This window comes from Oncorhynchus gorbuscha, linkage group LG08 (assembly GCF_021184085.1).
Source record: "Oncorhynchus gorbuscha isolate QuinsamMale2020 ecotype Even-year linkage group LG08, OgorEven_v1.0, whole genome shotgun sequence".
Lineage (NCBI taxonomy): Eukaryota > Metazoa > Chordata > Actinopteri > Salmoniformes > Salmonidae > Oncorhynchus > Oncorhynchus gorbuscha.
The window spans coordinates 39,062,787-39,088,828 of record NC_060180.1 but is presented as its reverse complement, the minus strand read 5'-3'; the positions used below and the strand labels follow the sequence as shown (position 1 = coordinate 39,088,828).

The window sequence follows — 26,042 nt, the reverse complement described above, 5'->3', positions numbered from 1 at the left end:
GCAATTTTGGATGCATACAATATGTATAAGGAGTTTAAAGCTGTATGAAGACACATGGCCCTGGTATTCTTGTGTTCGTCCAGATTCCTTTCAAAGCTCCACAAAAGGACAATCTCCATGGATAAATGCAGGACTTTCAGTAGTCCTGTATGTTACTTACTGAGCATAACTACACAATTCTTCTGCTGCTGACTACCCTGTCCCTCTATCCCCTTCAAGCTCCAACTATGGATACATTCTAAATGGCATCCTATTTCCTAGAGCCATAGGGCTCTGGTCAACAGTACTGCACCATACAGGGAATACAATTGCCATTTTGCACACACTCAAACTTATAAAACCCATTTCCTCAGATCATAATACTGTAATAGTTTATAAGATAATGACAGCAGGGTTTGCATGCCAGCTATTATAATACACTTTGTGGCGGATGGCTTTCAGGGTACTCAAGGACATTTAAGAGGCTCAAAGTAATTTGTTAAACAGTATATGATAATTATATTACAACACAGCTGCATTGATTCGACTAGGATGAGAATGTCAACACTTGTTAAACGTATCCCCTTGATACTAATTCTATTCATGGTAACGATGGGGAAAGGACTGAACTGTTTGAAGTTCACGAAACAGTTTTAAAATCAATTCAAAGAAATTAATGTATGCATGCATGAACTAGATTTCATTGATGTTGATCTCAGTCAAAGAAATCTTACGTAAAAGGAGGGTCTGAGGCATAAATAGGATGTACATAAAATCAGATACAAAAAAGACTACTATTATCTTAATGTGCATCCCAAATTGTTACTGGGAATTCTGCAGACCCCTCTGACCATCTAGTCCTCAGAATTCATTCATCCTCTCCCATATTCTGTCCTCTCCCTGGCCATGACCCCTGTTGCCTAGGAAACAGCAGGGACCTCACCATGCAAGGGAACAAGCCTGAGCTCTTTAGTGCCACCATGTGGACAAGATAGATTTCATCCTAGGGACTGGTGAAATGGCAACTAATCTGAATACAGTATGAGCTCTATTTGTATTTCTTGTGGGAACACCCATAGAAGGAAATAGAATTCACTCAAGCAAATGTATCGGACCTCCCCTTATCCAGAAATTAAAATGACCCTACAACTACGCATGCATTGTCCTATTCAGGACATTGTGGAATTGGTAAATAAAGTGTCTTAGTTAGAAGACATTACTTCAGTTATAAAAGCAACCGTAGCAATTAGGTACTGTTATAACACCTTTATTAATTTGAGCTTAAGAATACACAAAAAAAAATTAAATACAACTCCTAAAAAGAAAAGAAATAAACAAACCCAATCCCCCACTGCTCAGAGTACCACGATTTTTTCATTCAAGGCGATCTGTGCTTGAGTCAGATTCGATAGATAGGTCACCATCAACAGGTCCTGCAAATAGTAAAAGGTATACATTTACACAAACGTCATGAGGACGAGGGACAAATACAATATGTTTTAGAGCTGTTCAACTGAATCAATTCTACAGCTCAGGTGCTGTACGTACCGAGTGTCTGAGTCGGAGTGCTGATTTTAGAACAGCTCCACGCAGTCCATGTAATCGTATTCATTGTGATCTAAAAGCCTAAACTGATGCTAAAACAGCACTCGGAGACACTTGATAAAAACAGGCCCATATCCAAAGGAGGCATACTCACGTTGATGTTGGAGTTGAGCATGGTCTCAAAGTCCTCTGCTGTGATCTTAGGAACTTTGTTGACCAGATCCATCAGGTAACGTCCAACACTGTTATCGGCTGTCTGTTTACCAGACTGAAACAGCCACAGAGAGAAAAGTATTTCAGAAAACTAAGCTATGTAAACGTCGCTGTAAATACTACCCAGAGCTATCTATAACATATCATGCAGCTGACATCTACACACAGATCACTCCAATAGCGATGCAAACAGAGACTACTGACTGAAAACCCGAGCACTACGGGCCCTAGTCAAAAGTAGTGCACTACATAGGGAATAGGGTGCAATGTGTCATCCCCATTTATAGGCTCTGTGTATGTACTCACCAACACATCCTCTATGTAGGTCAGTACCGTGGCCAGCATGTCCTGAACCCGGCCAGCAGCCCCGCCAACCTGGCAGAGGTCAGAGGTCAGTCCATTGGTGGTGTTAGGAGCATCTCTCGTCCTCTCGAGAAGGTCAACTGGAATAAATAAAGACCATTATTTACCATTTATCAAGGAGTGTTCCATTCCCCCTCCAATGTAACATATGACATAACCAATAAACTATGTCCAAGAAAGGCACAAATTGGGACATAGAAAAGTTAAATGGACAGAAAACATGGCAAAGAGAGAACATTCTTACTGCCTATCCTCTCGGTGTCGTAATATTTGTATTTCACACTCAGAGGGGTGAACATCACACCGACTGTCTTTCCCAGCACACCCATCTGGGCACTGTCAGAGGAAACAAAGCAACGGAATAATTATTATTCATTTAATGTATAAAGCAGGGATTCTCAAACTTTTTGGGGGCCAGGGACCCCCTTTGTAAAAGCAAATTCATCAGGAACCCCCTCAATCAGAACAGCTCAAGTGATATAAAAAATATCATAAAGGAGTTTTACGATGACTTCGTGCAGTGCATTTTTTCAAACCCATTTCCTGAAATTCTACACATTTTGTCATGGGCAGAGAAAACATTGCAGTTTTAAAGCTTAAATGGGAGAATATATTAATTATTGAGTTGAAATATATATAATTGGTGGAGTACTGTGGATACCAATATCCTTGTGAGCCTCCCAGACCCGTGTTGAAATTCTTTGCGTCAGCAATAGCTTTCCATTGGACAAACAAGTAATGAGACAGAAGTGTGACTGGTTGTGAGGGAAGTCACTGACCTGAGGTAGGCGCGGATGTTCATCTTGCCACTCTGCAGCGCCGTGTCCATGGTCAGGTGAATGGGGTTTGTGGCCTCTCGGCTGTAATACTCATGGATCAGCACAGAGTGTTCCGTAATCTCAAAGCCAGTGGCATACCTGATGAAGGAGAATGGTTTCACTTTAGAGCAGAGTTCTAACTCCAGCATAGGCTTTTGGACACAGAACCACATTTTCATTTAGGGAATGTACCTATTCCATTAGATTGAATACATTACATTGGGTCATTAATTGTTAGTACTGGCATGAGACAAAAGCTTTACTGGATGAGTAGGAAAACATTGGCCTACTCACCATCCGACGATGACCTCGCTGGGTGACACCCTCTTATGGAGCTCATACATGTTCTTGGCAAACTCCATGTCAACAGCAACCTGTCACAATCACAAAGAATAGAAGTGACACTTCTAGTTTCACATGTACCAACTTTACTCATTTCTACTTTACAGAGATCGATAGACAGCATCCGTTTCTACTCACCTCATCTTCAGACTCATTGTGGGGGACAGAGAAACAGTTGGTGACCTCAACAGAGTGCTTGTCAATGGTACCTTAGGGACACAAGAATGCAACAAGTTATCATACTATTGTGTTTATGGGGACAAATAAGTTCAACTACTTCAAGTCCTTCTGTTCACCTGACTTAGAATTCCTCACAATCAAATGTCAACTGCATTATCTACCAAGAGAATTCTCTTCCAATTATAATCACACCCTAAATTCATTCAGCATATCGATTGTGCTACCAGGGCCGGTAAAAACCCTGGATCATTGTTATTCTAACTTCCGCGACGCATACAAGGCCCTCCCCACCCTCCTTTCGGGAAAAGCTGAACATGACTCCATTTTGTTGTCCCCCCTTTTAGACAGAGACTAAAACAGGAAGCTCCCACGCTCAGGTCTGTTCAACGCTGGTCCGACCAATCTGATTCCACGCTTCAAGATTGCTTCAATCACGTGGATTGGGATATGTTCCGCATTGAGTCAAACAACATTGATGAATACTCTGATTCGGTGAGCGAGTTTATTAGCAAGTGCATCGGCGATGTCGTACCCAGAGCAACTATTAAAACATTCCCAAACCAGAAACTGTGGATTGATGGCAGCATTCGCGCGAAACTAAAAGCGCGAACCACTGCTTTCAACCAGGGCAAGGTGACCAGAAACATGACCAGCTATTCCCTCCGCAAGGCAATCAAACAAGCTAAGCCTCAGTATAGATACAAAGTAGAGTTGCAATTCAATGGCTCAGACACAAGTAGTATGTGGCAGGGTCTACAGTCAATCACCGATTACAAAAAGAAAACCAGCCACGTCACGGACCAGGATGTCTTGCTCCCAGACAGACTAAACAAATTCTTTGCTCGCTTTGAGGACAGTGCCACTGACACGGCCCGCTACCAAAACCTGCGGACTCTCCTTCACTACAGCCGACATGAGTAAATCATTTAAACGTGTTAACACTCGCAAGGCTGCAGGCCCAGACGGCATCACCAGCCACGTCCTCAGAGCATGCGCAGACCAGCTGGCTGGTGTGTTTACGGACATATTCAATCAATCCTTATCCCAGTCTGCTGTTCCCACATGCGTCAAGAGGGCCAGCATTGTTCATGTTCCCAAGAAAGCTAAGGTAACCGTGCTAAACGACTACCCCGTAGCACTCAATTCCGTCATCATGAAGTCAGTCATCATGAAGTGCTTTGAGAGACTAGTCAAGGACCATATCACCTCCACCCTACCCGACACCCTAGACCAACTCCAATTTGCCAATCGGTCCACAAACGACACAATTGCACACTATCCTAACCCATCTGGACAAGAGGAATTCCTATGTGAGAATGCTGTTCATCGACTACAGCTCAGCATTTAACACCATAGTACGCCCCAAACTCGTCATCAAGCTCGAGACCCTGGGTCTCGCCCTGTGCAACTGGGTCCTGGACTTCCTGACAGGCCACCCCCAGGTGGTGAGGGTAGGTAACAACATCTCCACCTCACTGATCCTCAACACTGGGGCCCCACAAGGGTGCGTTATGAGCCCTCTCCTGTACGCCCATGACTGCGTGGCCATGCACGCCTCCAACTCAATCATCAAGTTTGCAGACAACACTACAGTGGTAGGCTTGATTACCAACAACGACGAGACAGCCTACTGCGAGGAGGTGAGGGCCCTCTGAGTTTGTCAGGAAAATAACCTCACACTCAACGTCAACAAAACAAGGAGATGATCGTGGTCTTCAGGAAACAGCAGAGGGAGCACCCCCCGATCCACATCGATGGGACAGTAGTAAGTTAAGTTCCTCAGCGTATACATCACGGACAAACTGAATTGGTCCACCCACACAGACAGCGTGGTGAAGGCGGCGCTCGGTATAGACAAATTTGGCTTGTCACCAAAAACACTCAAACTTTTACAGTGGGCTGTATCACCGCCTGGTACGGAAACTGCTCCACGCACAACCGTAAGGCTCTCCAGAGGGTAGTGAGGTCTGCACAACGCATCACCAGGGGCAAACTACCTGCCCTCCAGGACACCTACACCACCCGATGTCACAGGAAGGCCATAAAGATCATCAAAGACAACAACCACCCGAGCAACTGCCTGTTCACCCCGCTATCATCCAGAAGGCGAGGTCAGTTCAGGTGCATCAAAGCAGGGGCCGAGAGACTGAAAAACAGCTTCTATCAGCTTCTATCTCAAGGCCATTAGATGCTAAACAGCCACCACTGACATGGAGTGGCTGCTGCCAACATACTGACTCAACACCAGCCACTTTAATATCGGAAAAATTGATGTAAACATTGTATCACTTAATATAACTCATCTCATATATATATATATATAGTGCTCGATACCATCTACGGAATCTTGCCTATGCCGTTCTGTACCATCACTCATTCATATATCTTTATGTACATATTCTTCATCTCTTTACACTTGTGTATAAGGTAGTTGTTGTGAAATTGTTAGGTTAGATTACTCGTAGTTCCGACAATGCAGTAATGACCAACAAGCACAAGCATTTCGCTACACTCGCATTAACATCTGCTAACCATGTGTATGTGACAAAAAAAAAGTGATTACTAACTAGCTAGCAACGTTTCAACTAAAAAACATTAGAATATTTGGTAAAATCGTAAGTTAAATCAGAGCTTTGGTAGCTAGTTAGGTAGCTATAATTGTCAAGATGTGAGACTGACAGGCACTAGCTAGCGAGACATACCGCTGTAGCTAGCGAGACATACCGCTGTAGCTAGCGAGACATACCGCTGTAGCTAGCGAGACATACCGCTGTAGCTAGCGAGACATACCGCTGTAGCTAGCGAGACATACCGCTGTAGCTTGCGAGACATACCGCTGTAGCTTGCGAGACATACAGCTGTAGCTAGCGAGACATACAGCTGTAGCTAGCGAGACATACAGCTGTAGCTAGCGAGACATACAGCTGTAGCTAGCGAGACATACCGCTGTAACTAGCGAGACATACCGCTGTAACTAGCGAGACATACCGCTGTAACTAGCAAGACATGCCGCTGTAACTAGCAACTAGCTAGCGAGACATGCCGCTGTAGCTAGCAACTAGCTAGCGAGACATACCGCTGTAGCTAGCAAGACATACCGCTGTAGCTAGCGAGACATACCGCTGTAGCTAGCGAGACATGCCGCTGTAGCTAGCGAGACATGCCGCTGTAGCTAGCGAGACATGCCGCTGTAGCTAGCGAGACATGCCGCTGTAGCTAGCGAGACATACCGCTGTAGCTAGCGAGACATACCGCTGTAGCTAGCAAGTAGCAAGCGAGATATACCACTAACAAGCGAGACATGCCGGATTCACTGCGCTTCGAATACATTTTCTTTATAGCTACGTTTCGGAATAAATGTAAAGTACCAAGCAAGGTTCCAATCACACGACTCGCTCCCTCATTTCTCCGTTCGTATGAGTCACCGATGGAGGCGAGAACGACAGGGTGAATTTTCACCACTGGTCCGTACACCGACATCTTGAGAAAATAAATATATATTACACTTACGGTAGTTGTATATGCAAGTATTGAAAGGTGCGTCACCTGCTGCATTGGAGTTCGCATTGCACACAGAGGCGACGCTATATGAAACAACACTTAAAGTAGTAGACTATAACACATGTGATTAAAAAATAAATGCATCGGAAGACCAATTAATTTAGAAAAATACTATCGATTCGTTTATTTTAAATGATGCTAGGCAATGTGGCTGTCCAGGAGAAAAACATAGTTTGTTTCACATTAAATTGATATGAATTCATTCATTTCCTAAACGTCATCCTCCACAACACGAACACCCGTATGGTCTACTGCAAGCCTATTGAAGAATAGTGACGGTGATGACGACAGCATCCCCTTGACCGTCACGTCCATGATCTAACACCTGCACAGTTTAAGTGATTAATACAACTCTATCCGACGCGGATCGGTGGTGCTGCTTGCACTGTCTATACCCAATGATCGGTATAGACGAACTGCCACCATCTTAAAATCTTTGAAAACAAAGTAGGAAAATACAATAATTGGCTATTTGTCAATACTAAAGGGATTTTTCTATAATTAGCCCGCTTCCAATTGAGGATAACATCTACAACAAAAAACTGTCGTTTGGTTGGGGTTGCCTTTGTTTCCTGGTGAGAGAGGAGAGACTGAACTGATGCTTCGTCGAACACCCACCCGATCATCAGAGTTGATGGTAAACATAAAAAATGGGTAGAATTGAACCTAAACGGACGATCTCCGAGGCTCACTATTGGACCATCGACTCATCTATCTGTAAGGTCCTTATAAATAAAGCGATGGGATAAAATATATTAGGATAATCTTGAAGGTAGCGCTTTAGGCATCCATTGTTAACATGAAACACGATGATTATTCATATTGGAATGACATTTGCCTGTTTGCTGTTTTGTGTTCTAATAGCTATGTATTACAGAATACATTAAAAGTGGTATTGTACATTTTCTGAGTAAGAATAGCCTTCTTACTCCGACAAAAATATTCCTGTAATTCATTGTGTCCCATAACAGACAGACATCTATGACACACACAGACACACACACACTCCCCTCCCCATTATAGTATTACCTATTCCATAAATATAGATTATTAGACTGAAAGTAATGGGATAGGTTGAGTAGATAACGTATATAAGGACAGACATCCCAGTATGCAAAATGAAGTTGAAAATACTTATTTTCCAGACATTGAAGTTACGCTCATTTTAGGTATGGAATGGAAGGTGAAAATACGCATTTTCCGGATGTTGAAATCAGGTTCATTTTGGTTCAGAATGAAAGTTGAAAAGACGTTAATTTCCAAACATTGAAAATACTTATTTTTTGGTCATTGATTCAATGGCCAAATTTCAACTGCACACACATTCTCAATGAAGTAAACATTATAGCCCAATAAGGATGTTTAAATCCATGACGAAAGAGGAGCCAATTGAAGATTGTAACTTAAAATATAAATTATTGCTCCAGTTTGTCACATGCACTCACATGCACTTATGTTAGCTTATTCGAAAGCTTGAAAACTTGCCACGATTGTGTTCAAAGGAGTCTGACCTAACGAATAAACCAACAGACCACGGACTAACAACATTCTGAGTAACGGTTAACAAAATAATATTGCTATGACTGTGATATGTTGTTTGTTCAATGCACTGAGTCGCTCTGGAGTGTCTGCTGAATGATCAAAATGTCGATGTGAAAACAGAAAAAATCTGTCCTAATCATAAACATCTAGTGTTTCACAAATGTAAATAGCACAGTTCAGTACAGTAGAGCACAGTGCGGTACAGGAAAGTAGAGTTTTATCCAGTATAGTAGAGCAATACAGTAGAGTTTAATTCAATACAGTACAGTAGAGTTTAATTCAGTACAGTATAGTGCAGTACAGTTTAGTTCAGTAGAGTACATTCGACTAAAGGAGTGTACAATACAGCACATTATACCGTACTATACTCTACTATGCTCTACTGTACAGAGCACAGTAGAGTAGACGTCTATGATTGGTTCATATTTTGTCCGGTTTAAAAATGAATAAAAAAAGACGGCCGGTCTGGACAGGACCAAAAAAAGATGCCCAAAAGACATCGGCGTTGGTCAGTACTTATGGGTTGGGTATTGAGGACAATTTAGTGAGGGACATATTCTGCTCCCCAAATGGCACCCTAGTTACTATAGTGTGCATTACTTTTTACCCTGGCTCATAGGGAATAGGGTGCCATTTGGGATACAGTTAATCAGTATAGTGAAGGACATCAGTTCTGCTCAACACTAGCCCTACAGTCCCTTTATATATTTATTTACTGAAAGCAGAGCACTTTAAATGCCCCACTATTCTATGATCTCACAATAATAATTTGAATCAATTTCCCCATCCTTGTTTTTTTTCCCAGGACCTTGACGGACAGAACCTGATTAAACAGTCAATAACCATCGGACAGAGTCTGCCATAGGAATACATCGAGGACCCAGGAACACAAACACACACACACACCATCATTCCTGATGGCGCTTGAGAACTCTGTTTTCACCTTGAGCCCCGAGTCCCTCTCTCCCCCCATGGTGGAGAAAGGGAAGGTGCTGGTGGAAGAGGCTTCAGAGGTGATCGTGTCCACCGGAGTGTTTCATGTGTCCGAGGAACTGGGCCATGTGGTTACGACAGATACCGCCCATCCCTCCGCTAACAGATCGTGGAAGTCCAAGCTGGCAGAGAGGCAGGCAAATGCAGCATCTGATGAGTATGTTAAGAAGCTGCCTCGGGTGATGGAGAAGGAGAGGGGCAGATTTGGCTGGGGTGAGTAGTAGTGCTGTTAACTTTAATTGTGTCCCATATGGCACCCTATTGGCATCCCATAGGGCTCTGGTCAAAAGTAGTGCACTATATAGGGAATACGGTGCCACAGTAGTCTGCAGATAGGGGGTTATTGACTATGCACTCTACTATTTTTCTCTCCCTCCCCCTTCACACTTACACATTGCGTATTGGCCGAACATGTGTACTTTCTCCCTCCCTATTCTCCTTCCACAGTTTCACCTCCTCCTCCAGCATCTCTTCCCCCTACTCCTGTGCAAAATGGCTGTTCCTTTGGTTTCTCCCTCAGTGATTTGGATATTCTCACAACAACCCCTCTGTCTTCTTATTACTAAGTCCCTTTAGTTCTACTGTCGATATGTCAATGTAGTCTTTCTCATCTATCTGACTCTCTCTCTGTCGCTCTCTGTCGCTCTCTCTCTCTCTCTCTGTCTCTTCTCTCTCCAGCTAAGAGACGTAAGAGGCAGCGCTATGTGGAGAAGAATGGCAGATGTAACGTGTCGCATGGCAACATGAGGGAGACGTACCGTTATCTGACAGATATCTTCACCACCCTGGTGGACCTCAACTGGCGCTGCTCTCTCTTCGTCTTCGTTATGGCCTACGCCATCACCTGGCTCTTCTTTGGAGCCATCTGGTACCTGATAGCTTACCTCAGGTGAGAGAGACAGAAAGCAGGCTAGGACAGCACTCATACGGAGCATGCCAGGGGACACTTGGGATGCGTCCCAAATGACACTCTATTCCCTATTATCCGCTCAGACCCAAGCACTTTTTAGTATGAGTCCCAAATGGCACCCTATTCTCTAAACACCCTATTCCCCTATGGGCCCTGGCCAAAAGTAGCGCAGTAGGGAGGAGGGTGCCATTTCAGACACATCCATGGTATCTCTGTCTGAGAGAATCACTCTAGATCAGGGGTCCCCAATTACATTCAGCTGTGGGCCGATTTGTCTTTGAGCAGACAGTCTGGAACCCAGAACATAGTGATGAATAATTTGAACACTGCAAATTGACCGCAAGAAATACATTTTGCTCTGAAAACTTGAGGGCCAAATAAAATCACTGCCTATTGGGAAACCCTGCTCTAGATGATGTAATTTCTTCTCTGTAAACCAAGTGGAAGTATATTAGTCAATGGATAGTTTTTTCACATCCTACATTTTTGTCGCCTCTTTGCTTCTCCCCCTCTCTCCCCTTCACTCTCCCTCCTGCCTCCCACCCAGAGGGGATCTAGATCATCTAGAGGATGAGACATGGACACCGTGCGTCAACAACGTGAACGGATTCATCTCGGCCTTCCTCTTCTCCATTGAGACAGAGACCACCATCGGTTACGGCTACCGTGTCATCACTGACCAGTGTCCAGTGGGCACCATGCTGCTCCTGCTCCAGGCCATACTGGGATCTATGGTCAACGCCTTCATGGTGAGACTCATGGACTGCATCTCAAATGGCACCCTAATCCCTATATAGTGCTCTACTTTTGACCAGAGCCCTATGTCGTGCACTAATTTTGACCAGAGCCCTATGTAAGTGCACTAATTTTGACCAGATCCATGAGGCTTCCCCTCAAAACATTTGAAGAAAAAAAGAAACAATTATTTATGTTTCGTTTCTCTTTGTTTCATGATTTTCCTTCAATTCACAAGAGGCTGAATGTATCTCATTGGATAAAGCATCCGAGCGAGCGAAACAGCGCCCCTCTGTCTCTGTATTTGTAGCCCATCTATTTGAAGCTGTTTGGTCAAAAAGGGTAGAACATTGTTGCTGCCCATTTTTTAAATATATTTTTTATTTCACCTTTATTTAACCAGGAAGGCCAGTTGAGAACAAGTTCTCATTTACAACTGCGACCTGGCCAAGATAAAGCAAGGCAGTGCGACAAAAAACAAAAACACGGAGTTACACATAAACAAATGTACAGTCAATAACACAATAGAAAATCTAGGTTACAGTGTGTGCAAATGTAGAAGAGTAGGGATGTAAAGGCAATAAATAGGCCATAGAGGTGAAATAATTACAATTTAGCATTAACACTGGAGTGATAGATGTGCAGATGATGATGTGCAAGTAGAGATAATGGGGTGCAAAAGAGCAAGAGGGTAAATAACAATATGGGGATGAGGTAGTTGGGTGTGCTATTTACAGATGGGCTGTGTACAGGTGCAATGATTGGTAAGCTGCTCTGACAGCTGACGCTTAAAGTTAGTGAGGGAGATATAAGACTCCAGCTTCAGTGATTTTTGCAATTTGTTCCAGTCATTGGCAGCAGAGAACTGTAAGGAAAGGCATCCAAAGTAAGTGTTGGCTTTGGGGATCAAATCAAATCAAATGTATTTATATAGCCCTTCGTACATCAGCTGATATCTCAAAGTGCTGTACAGAAACCCAGCCTAAAACCCCAAACAGCAAACAATGCAGGTGTAAAAGCACGGTGGCTAGGAAAAACTCCCTAGAAAGGGAGAGGGATGACCAGTGAAATATACCTGCTGGAGCACGTATTATGGGTGGGTGTTGCTATGGTGACCAGTATACTGAGGTAAGGTGGGGCTTTGCCTAGCATAGACTTATAGATGACCTGGAGCCAGTGGGTTTGGCGACGAGTATGTAGTGAGGGCCAGCCAACGAGAGCATACAGGTTGCAGTGGTGGGTGGTATATGGGGCTTTGGTGGCATTGTGATAGACTAGATCCAGTTTGCTGAGTAGAGTGTTGGAGGCTATTTTGTAAATTACATCGCCGACGTCAAGGATTGGTAGGATAGTCAGTTTTATGAGGGTGTTTGGCAGCATGAGTGAAGGATTCTTTGTTGCAAAATAGGAAGCCAATTCTAGATTTCATTTTTTATTGGAGATGCTTAATGTGAGTCTGGAAGGAGAGTTTACAGTCTAACCAGACACCTAGGTATTTGTAGTTGTCCACATATTCTAAGTCAGAACCATCCAGAGTAGTGATGCAAGTCGAGCAGGAGGGTGCGGGGCAGCAATCGGTTGAAGAGCATGCACTTATTCATTTAAAAAGCAGTTGGAGGCCTCGGAAGTAGTGGTGTATAGCATTGAAGCTCATTTGTAGGTTTGTTAACACAGTGTCTAAAGAAGGGCCAGAAGTATACAGAATGGTGTCGTCTGCGTAGAGGTGGATCAGGGAATCACCGGCAGCAAGAGCGACATCATTGATGTATACAGAGAAAAGAGTCGGCCTGAGAATTTAACCCTGTGGCACCCCCATAGAGACTGCTAGAGGTCCGTACAACAGGCCCTCTGATTTGACACACTGAACTCTATCTGAGAAGTAGTTGGTGAACCAGGCGAGGCAGCCATTTGAGAAGCCAAGGCAATTGAGTCAACCTATAAGAATGTGGTGATTTACAGAGTTGAAAGCCTTGGCCATGTAGATGAAGACGGCTGCACAGTACTGTCTTTTATCGCTGGCAGTTATGATATCGTTTAGGACCTTGATCGTGGCTGAGGTGCACCCATGACCAGCTCGGAAACCAGATTGCATAGTGGAGAAGGTACTGTGGGATTTGAAATGGTTGGTGATCTGTTTGTTAACTTGACTTTCGAAGATTTTAGAAAAGCAGAGCAGGATGGATATAGGTCTATAACAGTTTTGGTCTAGAGTGTTTCCCCCTTTGAAGAAGGGGATGACCACGGCAGCTTTCCAATCTTTGGGGATCTCAGAGGATACAAACAAGAGGTTGAATAGGTTAGTAATAGGGGTTGAAACCATTTTGGCGGATCATTTTAGAAAGAGAGGGTTCAGATTGTCTAGCCCAGCTGATTTGTAGGGATCCAGATTTTGCAGCTCTTAAAGAACATTAGCTGTCTGGATTTGGGTGAAGGAGAAGCTGTGGGGTGGGCTTGGGCAAGTTGCTGCAGGGGGTGCTGAGATGTTGGCCGGGGTCGGGGTAGCCAGGTGGAAAGCATGACAGCATAACAAAAGCATGAAAGCATAACATTGAATGCAAGGGAAGCCAATGAGCATTTGGTGTCCCTTGATAAAAAAAAAATAATAATAATAGCCAATTAGAGTTAAGCTAAACTGAATGAGCTCAACTGTGAATGGTCCTGGCACAAAAAAATTGTCAAGGGAAGCCAGTTTGGATTTGGCTTCACACCAGTCACATCAAAAGCAAAATGTCATTGACAGAAACACTTGAAACACACAGATTGTTGTGTTGCTGTCCTCTGGTGGCTAGCTACCTAGCTAACATGGTCCCTTTCCCAAATTAGCCATGAGTCAGGGATTTGGACTTGTGGAGTTTTACTTAATTCTCCGTACTGGCCAATGATTATAACGTTGGTTACCCCTGGCCTGAGAGGATGGAAATTCAGTATGTAACTAGATGTAGAAGGCTAATGTTAGCTAGCTGGCTCATCGTTGCCCATGAAGGAAAGCTAGGCTAGCGAGCAAGCATGTAGCCTAGGACAACAAAAACTAAAACCGTGTACTCATAGACCGTTTCATCAACATGAAATGGAGGAGGATGGCATTGGCGTTTCTCTACAATTAGAGTGAGTCAACGTGTTTTTCTACTTGCACGAACACACACACACACAGAAATCAGAAACATGGACAGCCACATCATATTTAGCTTACGTTAATTAGACTAAATTGTTTTTGGTATCTTTTAGCTGTTATTGTATAAGACTAAGTAAATGATGTTGAAGTTGAAATGGTGCTGGTATAATGGATGCAACTTCTGTTTTCTTTGTGACTTGTGGGAATTCTCTATGGTTCTAAATCAATAGTTGTTTAGCAGTCCAAAAATATCAGGAACATTAACTTGCTTGACCATGCTGTAGGTCATGTAACTGTTTGTCACATGCAATATGCTTTGTGGACTCCACTGGACAGAGGTTGCTCTCCGGTTTTGTGATGAAACAAAGGTATGGTTGACTTTATTCTTCCACGGTGTCTTCTTATTTCCTTAGCCTTAGGCCTATATATCACAGTGGCAAGGCATATGAACTAACAGGTTATAGAGCAAACAATGCAATTATCACAACACATAGGTTGTGTGTGTGTGTGGGGGGTGTACTAAACTAACATATGGAATTGTTTTAAGATGGTTATATTTTATCAAAATGATTTAATTAATAAAATATTGAACTTTGCCTTCACTACTATAGCCCATAGATACGCATTGAATAACACATTCATAAATAGTCAAAAAGACAGTCAAAGTATAATAAGGAATAAGGTTTTGAAATGTCTGTCTGATATCTAGGAGATATTAGCAAGCTCAGAAATCATTTTATTTTTTTGGACACATATTTAACCCCTTATTTTGGTGGTACAAAACTACCTCCATACTTCCATTCATTTGTATGGGTTTCCTTCAAAATGGAGAACAACATCGTGTTCGTGAGAGTCTCCCCTTTCCACAGTGGGGTCATTAGTTTGTAGCTGAAAAAGTTTGGACGCTACAGAGAGAAGTTGGCACATCAGCGTTACCGACTTCAGACGAGTCCTGTGACACTTGTGGGCGTCGTAGAGCAAAACGGATAACACCATTATGTCCGAAGACCGATTTTCGGATGTCTCATTGTCTGGAAAACACAGCTGAAGCTGGGTCACCTTCCACTGCAGAAGGCCGACATAGGCAGATGCTGTGGATTGAGACACAGCCCACGCAAAAAACCTGATACAGTATCTCTAGCTTAAACTGACGATTTTGAAGGATTTGTTTTTGTTATGTTACTTAGATTGACTCACGTGCATTAATAGACTCTTAAGGTTGAATTTCAAATCATTTCTGGGTAACAATTAAGTACCTTACTGTGATTGTTTTGAATCAAAATGCTCAAAAAGAAACGAAAAATAGCTTCTTAGCAAAGATACATTTCTCAAGCTAGAATGTTGCTAGGACTGTCTGGGAGTGGTCTTATTGGGGAGGGAAAAATTAAAACTAGCTGTTATTGGGAGAGAGTTATGGAACTCTCTTTTTTATTGGTCTATTAACTGATTTACCACCTGGTTATGACACTAGGCAGACGAAAACTCCATCCCACCAAGACAGGCTGAAATTTTAGTCTGTCTTTTCAAAGAGCATTATCATAATGTTTACAATTTCATAGTATTATTCCAAACTCAGAGTCAGTGGTGTAGTGGAAGGTTTACGCAGGTATATGCCGTAGAACCACTTTTTTTGTAAGCATTACGTATACCCATTTTTTTATCCCCACGATGCGATACCTAGTAGTGTAGTGGAGGGATATTCAGCATCAACGAATAAGGCTGATGGAACAGATCACAATGTTTTGCTTAAAATGTGGATAAATTATTATTTCTTCACATTTTAAGCACAACAATGTGCACACGGAGCTAGGCCTTTGTGCAAATGTTTGAAAATACAATGTGCAGGAAAATGCTCTCTATCATGGACAGAGATGGGAATATCATTAAAAATATAGAAAGAGGGGAGATCTAAAGATGCAACAACTATCATGGACAGAGATGGGAATATCATTAAAAATATAGAAAGAGGGGAGATCTAAAGATGCAACAACTATCATGGACAGAGATGGGAATATCATAAAAAAATATAGAAAGAGGGGAGATCTAAAGATGCAACAACTATCATGGACAGAGATGGGAATATCATTAAAAATATAGAAAGAGCAGAGATCTAAAGATGCAACAACTATCATGGGCTGCTAATCTGACAAGGATAATGCCTTTGGATGCTAGACAAGGAAATAAAGTTGATTTGAAAGCCAATAGAACAAGAGCACATATGAGGAAATATTTATAAAATAATTGCTTCCACGTTTCTATGGTTGAATTTTGGCTATAGGCTACTTTGTAACAAGAAGTAAGACATGCCTCATAATATGAGGTAAAACGCCCAGGTTTCAAACAATTAAGGAACAGGAGAAATATAGCGATGCTAACGATAAGCCTAACCATCTTCTGGTAGATGGAAAGGCTTTTCCAAAAACCTTCCCAATTAAATGTTGGGAGGACGATAAGTGTTTTCAATGAGATCATCAACCAATTAGGAGATAATTAGGAGGAAATTAGTAGGCAATGCCAAACCAGTGACCATGTGTTTTGCAAACTCCCTCTCATGTGCGCTACAGAAACACAGCAAACCAAACAACAGTGCTACATGCCTGCACAGTTGAATTAAATGGTAGGCCTAACTACAATCAAAAATGTACATTTCTTAGATTTTTCCCAGACCTCAAAAGTGGTCTCCTGATGTGGTTTAAACATTGTTGTGGACAAAGAACATCCAATTTAGTTTTTTTTTCTATTTAAAAAGTGTAACCTTGAGAGCGAAAACCTTTAAAAAATGTGAAAATCTGTGAGTATCCGACTCAGTTGATAGTCTCTATTTCAATAGTAGGCCGCTATTAGCCTACAAAATGGGTGGAGGCTGTTGAGGGGAGGATGGCTCATAATAATGTCTGGAACGGAGCAAATGGAATGGCATCAAACACATGGAAACCATGGAAACCATGTGTTTGACGTATTTGATACGATTCCTCTTATTCTGCTCCAACCATTCCTCCGCAATTAAGGTGCCACCAACCTCCTGTTGCCTACTTGCACAGTATTGCTTGGGTTGGCCTGGCTGTGAAAGACCAATATGGGATTTATCATTTTAGGTAATTCAGAGTGTATGTCACTATTTGTCATTTTTTAAATTTTCACACAGGGCACCTTTCCTTCACTGGGCTGGCCGTTTGGGGTTTTTGGGGCAAAATTTGAGAAGTATACCCACGTCTCCAGGCACCACTGCACCACTGCTCATAGTGTGGAAATATACATTGAGTGAACAGAACAGTAGAAACACCTTCCTAATATTGAGTTGCACCCCCTTTTGCAGCCTCAATTCGTTGGGGCATGGACTACAAGCCTTCAAAGGTGTTCCACAGGAATGCTGGCCCATTTTGACTCCAATGCATCCCACAGTTGTGTTAAGTTGGCTGGATGTCCTTTGGGTGGTGGACCATTATTGATACACACGGGAAACTGTTGAGCATGAAAAATACAGCAGCATTGCAGTTCTTTACTAACTCAAACCAGTGCGCCTGGCACCTATAGCCATACCCCGTTCAAAGGCACTTACATATTTTGTCTTGCCCATTCACCTTCTGAATGGCACACTATACAATCCATGTCTCAGTGGTCTCAAGCCTTAAAAATCATTCTTTAACCTGTCTCCTTCCCTTCATCTACACTGATTGAAGAGGATTTAACAGGCGACATCAATAAGTGATCATAGCTTTCACCTGGATTCATCTGGTCCGTCTATGTCATAGAAAGAGCATGTGCTACTAATGTTTTGTACACTCAGTGTATATAAAACACAGGAAATCACTTTTTGACTGCACTGGGCCTTTAAGTAATCTTTTTCTTCATCTTTTGATCAGGTGGGGTGTATGTTTGTGAAGATCTCTCAGCCCAATAAGCGAGCGGAGACCCTGGTTTTTTCTAAGAATGCAGTGATCTCTCTGAGAGATGACAAACTGTGTTTGATGTTCCGGGTGGGGGACCTGCGCAGCTCCCACATTGTAGGGGCCAACATGAGGGCCAAACTCATCAAGTCTAAACAGACTCAGGAAGGTGAGGCTAACATACCATCCATCGCCATACAAGGTATGCATCCCAAATGGCACCCTATTTCCTATATAGTGCACTACTTTTGGCCAAATGTAGTGCACTGTATGGGGAATAGGGTACCATTTGGGATGCAGGTATATCTTTCACATAATCTGTTTCTGTATATTATGGAAGCTTTTGGAAAGTATTCAGACCCCTTTACTTTTTCCATTTTGTTACATTACAGCGTTATTCTAAAATTGATGAAATGATATATTTTTCTCATTATTCTACACACAATAGCCCATAATGACAAAGTAAAAACAGGTTTTAGAAATGTTTGAACATTTATTGAAATGAAAAAAACTGAAATACATTATTTAAGTAAGTTTTCAAACCCTTTGCTATAAGACTCAAAATTGAGCTCAGGTGCATCCTGTTTCCTTTGATCATCCTTGAGATGTTTTCTACGATTTGATTGGAGTCCACCTGTGGTCAATTCAATTGATTGGACATGATTTGGAAAGGCACACACCTGTCTATATAAGGTTCCACAGTTGACAATGCATGTCAGAGCAAAAACCAAGCCATGAGGTTGAAGGAATTATCCGTAGAGCTCCGAGACAGGATTGTGTCGAGGCACAGATCTGGGGAAGGGTTCCAAAACAATTCTGCAGCATTGAAGGTCCCCAAGAACACAGTGGCCTCCATCATTCCTAAATGGAAGTAGTTTGGAACCACAAAGACTCTTCCTAGAGCTGGCCGCCTGGCCAAACTGAGCAATCTGGGGTGAAGGGCCTTTGTCAAGGAGGTGACCAAGAACCAGATGGTCACTCTGACAGGGCTCCAGAGTTCCTCTGTGGAGATGGGAGAACCTTCCAGAAGGACAACCATCACTGCAGCACTCCACCAATCAGGCCTTTATGGTAGCGTGGCCAGGCAGAAGCCACTCCTCATTACAATTTACATGTCAGCCTGTTTGGAGTTTGTCAAAAGGCACTTGAAGGACTCACAGACCATGAGAAACAAGATTATCTGGTCTGATGAAACCAAGATTGAACTCTTTGCCAATCTGGAGGAAACCTGGCACTGCTCATCACCTGGCCAATGCCATCTCTATGGTGAAGCCTGGTGGTGGCAGCATCATTCTGTGGGGATGTTTTTCAGCTGCAGGGACTTGGAGACTAGTCAGGATCGATAGAAAGATGACCGGAGAAAAGAGCGCTCAGGACCTCAGACTGGGTCGAAGGTTCACCTTCCAACAGGACATCGACCCTAAGCACACAGCCAAGACAACGCAGGAGTGGCTTCAGGACAAGACAGAGGAAATCTGCAGAGAAGAATTGGATAAACTCCCCAAATACAGGTGTGCCAAGCTTGTAGCGTCATAGTCAAGAAGACTCGAGGCTGTAATCGCTGCCAAAGGTGCAACAAATTATTGAGTAACAGGTTTGAATACTTATGTAAATCCCTCTATACCTCTCCCCTCTGCAGGAGGGAGAGATATCTCTGTAGAACCGTGATCCGCTTTCAAGTCACGGGGTATGAATACTTTCTGAAGGCACTGATATATACTACCGGTCAAAAGTTTTAGAACACCTACACATTCAAGGGGTTTTCTTTATTTTTTACTATTTTCTATATTGTAGAATAATAATGAGGATAGGTTTGGATTTATGAACTTTAAATCCTTATTAATCATTAGTTGTAATAGAGAAATGAGGGGTGCTAAAACCCTTAACCTCTGGTGTAGCCCCTCGGCTATCTGTAGGAGGAAAGTATATGGTGGGGGCAATTATGCTTGGAATGTACTAAGTGTAGGGAAAGTGATCACATGTGACAGGCATTGATAAGGGGAGTGAGCCATGGATTCGTGAGATCAGGTGAGTTCACGTTAAGGGAGAAATAAACTTTTATGGCCCGTTTCACGTTGTGTCCTGCCTAGCAGTACAAATAAAATGTGTAGGAGGAGAGAGCCTAGGAGAAAGGGTTACATATCACTGCTTGTGTGAAAAGGTTTTTGTCTAATGCAGCTGTATTGATCTTCTGGGAAGAATCAACTTGGTTTAAGCTTTCATATTGTCCGTCGAGTTTTACTCTGAGAATTATAACCTAACAGTGAAGACATCAATACTATGAAATGGCACATATGGAATCATAGAGTAACCAAAAAAGTGTTAAACAAATCAAAATATATTTTGAGATTGTTCAAATTGCCACCCTTTGCCTTGATGACAGCTCCGCAAACTCTTGGCATTCTCTTAACCAGCTTCATGAGGAATGCTTTTCCAACAGTCTTGAAGGAGTTCCCACATACGCTGAGCACTTGTTGGCTGCTTTTCCTTCACTCTGTGGTCCAACTCATCCCAAACTATCTCAATTTGGTTGAAGTTGGGTGATTGTGAAGGCCAGGTCATCTGATGCAGCACTCCATCACTTTCCTTCTTGGTAAAAGCCTGGAAGTGTATTTTGGGTCATTTTCCTGTTGAAAAGCAAATTATAGTCCCACTAAGCGCAAACCAGATGGGATGGCATATCGCTGCAGAATTCTGTGGTAGCCATGCTGTTTAAGTGTGCCTTGAAATTCTAAAGAAATCACTGACAGTGTCACCAGCAAAACACATCCACATCTCCTCCTCTATGCGTCACGATGGGAACCACACATGCCGAGATCATTCGTTCACCTCCTCTGCGTCTCACAAAGACATGGTGGTTGGAACCAAAAATCTCAAATTTGGATTCAACAGACCAAAGGACAGATTTCCACCGGTCTAACGTCCTTTGCTCGTGTTTCTTGGCCCAAGCAAGTCTCTTCTTCTTATTGGTATCCTTTAGTAGTGGTTTCTTTGCAGAACATTTTTCCATGAAGGCCTGATTCACGCAGTCTCCTCTGAACAGTTGATGTTGAGATGTGTCTGTTACTTGAACTCTGTGAAGCATTTATTTGGGCTGCAATCTGTGGTTGTTAACTTAAATGAACTTATCTTCTGCAGCAGAGGTAACTTTGGGTCTTCCTTTCTTGTGGCGGTCCTCATGAGAGCCAGTTTCATCATAGCGCATGATGGTTTTTGCGACTGCACTTGAAGAAACTTTAAAAGTTCTTGACATTTTCCGTATTGACTGACCTCCATGTCTTAAGGTAATGATGGACTGTCATTTCTCTTTGCTTATTTGAGCTGTTCTTGCCATAATATGGACTTGGTATTTTACCAAATTGGGCTATCTTCTGTTTACCACCCCTACCTTGTCACAACAACTGATTGGCTTAAACGCATCAAGAAGGAAAGAAATACCACAAATGAACTTCTAACAAGGCACACCTGTTAATTGAAATGCATTCCAGGTGACTACCTCATGATTGAGCTGGTTGAGAGAATACCAAGAGTGTGTAAAGCTATCATCAAGGCAAAGGGTGGCTACTTTGAAGAATCTCAAATCTCAAATATATTTTGATTTGTCTAACACTTTTTTGTTTTGTACATGATTCCATTTGTGTAATTTCATAGTTTTGATGTCTTCAAATTGAAAAATAGTCAAATTTAATAAAAACCCTTGAATGAGTAGCTGTGTCCAAACTTTTTACTGGTACAGTATATGCATATTTCCTGGTCACAGATTAATCCTAGTCCTGGACTGAAAACCTAGCCCTGAAGGTCTTATAAGTCACTTCTCACCTGCTCTCTCGTGCTCCCTCTCTCCTCATCTCGCCCTGCCTCTCCATTTCTCCCCCTCTCGCCTGCCTCTCCAGGTGAGTTTATCCCTCTGGACCAGACAGACATCAGTGTCGGTTTTGAGACAGGGGACGACCGCCTGTTCCTGGTGTCTCCACTGGTCATCTCCCACGAGATTGACCACCACTCGCCCTTCTGGGACATGTCTCAAGGCCAGCTGGAGAAAGACGACTTCGAAATGGTCGTCATCCTGGAGGGAATGGTGGAGGCCACTGGTTAGTCCATGATCATGTTCTCATGATCTATTATGAGACTGTTGTAAAGTGTGGTGCACACCCAGAGATCCTACACACACACACACACACACACACACACACACACACACACACACACACACACACACACACACACACACACACACACACACACACACACACACACACACACACACACACACACACACACACACACACACACACACACACACTGAATTATATGATACCTATGGGTGCACCATGCTTTGAAAGTGGAAGTGACTTCACCGCCCACTGAGAAGATATTTGCTTAGTTATCCTAGTAGCTGAAGGTGAGCTGCCAGGGAAGGTTAATACAGTATGTGTTCTCACTGTGTGTGTGTGTGTGTGTGTGTGTGTGTGTGTGTGTGTGTGTGTGTGTGTGTGTGTGTGTGTGTGTGTGTGTGTGTGTGTGTGTGTGTGTGTGTGTGTGTGTGTGTGTGTGTGTGTGCTCCCAGGTATGACGTGCCAGGCGCGGAGCTCTTACCTGGCAGATGAGGTCCAGTGGGGTCACAGGTTCAGCCCTATGATGTCACTGGCCGAAGGGTTCTTTGACATCGACTATGGCGCCTTCCATCAAACCTTAGAGGTAAAAACACACAACACTCCAGAAAGAGGAAAGGCTGAAAGCAGCAAGGGCCGCGGTGTGTTGGGGCTCCCGAGTGGTGCAGCGGTCTAAGGCACTGCATCTCAGTGCATGAGGCGTCACTATAGTCCCTGGTTCGTATCCAGGCTGAATCACATCTGGGCGTGATTGGGAGTTCCATAGGGCGGCCCACAATTGGCCCAGCGTCGTCTGAGTTTGGCCAGGATAGGCCATCATTCTTAATAAGAATTTGTTCTTAACTGACTTGCCTAGTTAAATCAAGGTTAAATAAATAAGTGTTAGCGGTCACATGCTGGATGCGGTGGCGATTCAACATGTGGAAATAAACAGCTGCTTTTAATCATGTACCTGGCTATGTACATCACTAGAACAAAACAACACAGTTTAAAAGTTTGCCCCTCTGGTGTGTTTCCTCTTTTACTCTTGTCATGTCACAAATGATTTTACCCTGATTTTGAAAGTCTTCTTTCAAGTTGTGTCTGATAACTGCAGCTCATACCTATTTTTCCCTTAGGTGGACACACCCTCCTGCTCAGCGCACGAACTCTCATTGGCTGCGGCCCGATTGGAGGCTCATCTGTATTGGTCGATCTCCAGTAAACTGGATGAAGAGAAATGGGAAGGATCTTCTCTGACCAACCAATCAGGAAAGCAGCTAGACAATGGGAAAGGAGGGTTGTTGGTCCCACATGTATTGTCGGAGAGATCACTAGAATACAAGAGCAGTCAGGACCAGGAGAGTTGAATGGTTGTGTCACCACCGACCAGTCAGAATCAGAGGCCTAAAGTAGATCTGGTAGAGTTCCAATATGGCGCCCTATCCCCTATACAGTGCACTACTTTTGATCAAAGCCCTGTACTATACAAGGAATAGGCTGCCATTTGGGACATACTTTCAATCAATGTCATGACAGGAGGACCCACAACTACAGTACTGTAAATTATTTTTAGCTAATGTATAATATACAGCCTAGAACATTTGTTCCCAAGGGAGAGATGGGTGGTTTAAAAAGGCTCATTGTTACTTCATTGCTTTGTTTAATAACACTGACTAGAAATGACAAATTATATCAATTACATTTTGTCTTTATGATATTTAATTCTTACCATGAGCGTCTGTGCTACACTAGAATTATATTATATCTTCTATTGTTATTGCTCTAATCACCTCTGCCAATATACATGATATTAATTAATACACTGTTATTTAAAAGAATGAAGTATTGACAATTCTTAGTCAGGAAATAGGATGTTCAGCCAGGTAGGATACTGAAATGTTCAGAGACATAGAAAGAGCAGCTTGTTTTGGAACATTCTGGAACGTTCAGAGGCAGAAAGAGAAGCATGTCATGTGTTGGCTGAATGGGAGAGACAATGTTTAAAAAGGAAAGATGTATTACAGACAAGGGGATAGTGTGATAGAAGAGACCACGTATGTTTTTCACTTTAACGTGTATAGAGGATACAAAGGAATAGATTGAAATGGTATCTCTAAATCTGTATCTCAAAAACAAAACAAGGATTGTTTTAAAATATATATAGACGTGTACATTAAGAATGGATGACGTTAAAACAACCTCCGTTTTGTGACTAATAGATGTAAAATAATTTCTGTGTTCACTTAAATGTTCACATCACAAGTACTGTAGCGTATCACTGACCCCATCCCAATAGGGTGAGTAGTGGAAGTAGTCATCTGACAAGTTTTGAGATAAAACCAAGCATTTGCTCTCTTGGGAATGTTTCAGTACGCTTAAGTAGCACAATTAAATATCTTCTTTCGCCAGCCTCATAGGATTTAAGCACAACAATGTCCTGCTCAGCTCAGCCCAACCTCCTGCTTCTGCTGCTGTGTACATTTGTGAGCATTTTTAATATTGAAAAATTCATTCTATAAGAATTAATAAACTATATTCCACACCAACTTTCTTCATCTTTACCCCTCACTTTTATCAATGTGGTCTTTATTGTACTTTTTCACTGTTAATCATTTGGGGTATACTGTTTCATTGAACAATTTCACTTCTGTCTATCCATTTGTCCAACAATTTGTTTTGTGTGAGACAATCTGGGTTAGAGACTATTGGCAATACTTGACAAATCAGATGTTGCCAGTTCACTCAATGTGGCACAGCATCTGTGAAAAGAGACTAGTGTACCAGTTCACCAATCCCTATGATGATATCCCTATCTTGTCCTCACGATGGAACTGAAGAGCTCAGGCCTGTTGACTGCCACAAGTGTGGGGTCCCCGCTGTTTCTTAGGCAACAGGGTCATGCTCAGGGAGATGGTCATCACTAGTTACCACAGCCACAAAGTTAGAATTATGGCAAAACCCCACCTATTTGTACAATTTCTATTATTAAAATATGATTTGAAAACTAACCCTAACCACACTGCTAACCTTAAATGAAGCCCAAAAAGTTTTTGTTTTCATTCATTTTTATGATATACCCAATTTGACATTGTGCCTCTAGTAGCAAGTGACAACCCAGTGAGAGAGAAGAACATGGGAGACGAGAGGATGAATTCTGAGGACCAGAGAGTCAAATGAAATCTGAGGACCAGAGGCTCAAAGAGAGGTGTGCTGAATTCCCAAGAATTCATAAGCACTCCTGTATATCTGAAAATAATAAGTTTAACAAATATGGTATTTGCTTCACCTATCCTGTCATTTCAGATCTGAGTACGAGTGCCAGTCTGACAATTTCTGTTTTACTCATATAATTAGAACGTAATAGTATCGTTCTATGCTGCTCGCCACTCCCACTCGTCTAAAAGGAGACGACGTCGTCACGGTCTCCATGGCATCGACAAAAAGCTGACCAACCGTCTCCCAGGAAACAGCAATACGACCAACACATTCCCCATTTTTGGGACTGGCACATCATGCTGTCGCTGTGAACGTATTTTGTTTAGACAAAGTTGATTCGCCTATTTTAGGTACACTGAGGTTATATTAGCCATCAAGTTTAGCTCGAGAATGTAAGTATCCAGCGATATTGTTTGTTGCAACATGCTGGCAGTAACTGACTTTGCCAGGGAGCCTTTGCTCGAGCACGTGAATTATTTCACAAATGGGGGGGTCATATTTCCAGAATCTACAAGACCTCCTGCCCTTTATCCACGCAGGACGAGGATGATG

The 26,042-nt window shown here is 42.7% G+C and overlaps 2 protein-coding genes across 3 annotated transcripts; one reads left to right on the top strand and one right to left on the bottom strand.

Moving 5' to 3' along the window:
- Positions 1 to 1,230: 1,230 nt before the first annotated feature.
- On the bottom strand, positions 1,231 to 6,951 carry LOC124041638 (eukaryotic translation initiation factor 3 subunit F-like). The gene is made up of 8 exons (XM_046359450.1): positions 6,809 to 6,951; positions 3,399 to 3,469; positions 3,213 to 3,292; positions 2,880 to 3,017; positions 2,345 to 2,436; positions 2,044 to 2,180; positions 1,679 to 1,792; positions 1,231 to 1,412 (listed from the first exon to the last, which is right to left on the bottom strand). Exons 1-8 carry the CDS (start codon positions 6,918 to 6,920, stop codon positions 1,335 to 1,337), a joined length of 822 nt encoding a protein of 273 aa, XP_046215406.1. The 5' UTR covers positions 6,921 to 6,951; the 3' UTR covers positions 1,231 to 1,334.
- A 348-nt stretch (positions 6,952 to 7,299) lies between these two features.
- LOC124041637 (G protein-activated inward rectifier potassium channel 3-like) lies at positions 7,300 to 24,820 on the top strand. 2 transcript variants are annotated; one of them, XM_046359448.1, is made up of 8 exons: positions 7,300 to 7,638; positions 9,349 to 9,749; positions 10,215 to 10,425; positions 10,994 to 11,195; positions 18,157 to 18,349; positions 22,074 to 22,271; positions 22,748 to 22,878; positions 23,411 to 24,820. In XM_046359448.1, exons 2-8 carry the CDS (start codon positions 9,461 to 9,463, stop codon positions 23,639 to 23,641), a joined length of 1,455 nt encoding a protein of 484 aa, XP_046215404.1. In that variant the 5' UTR covers positions 7,300 to 7,638; positions 9,349 to 9,460; the 3' UTR covers positions 23,642 to 24,820. The 2 variants fall into 2 exon arrangements, with proteins under 2 accessions (XP_046215404.1, XP_046215403.1); XM_046359447.1 differs by having other exon boundaries at positions 7,300 to 7,718.
- The last annotated feature ends 1,222 nt before the right edge of the window (positions 24,821 to 26,042 follow it).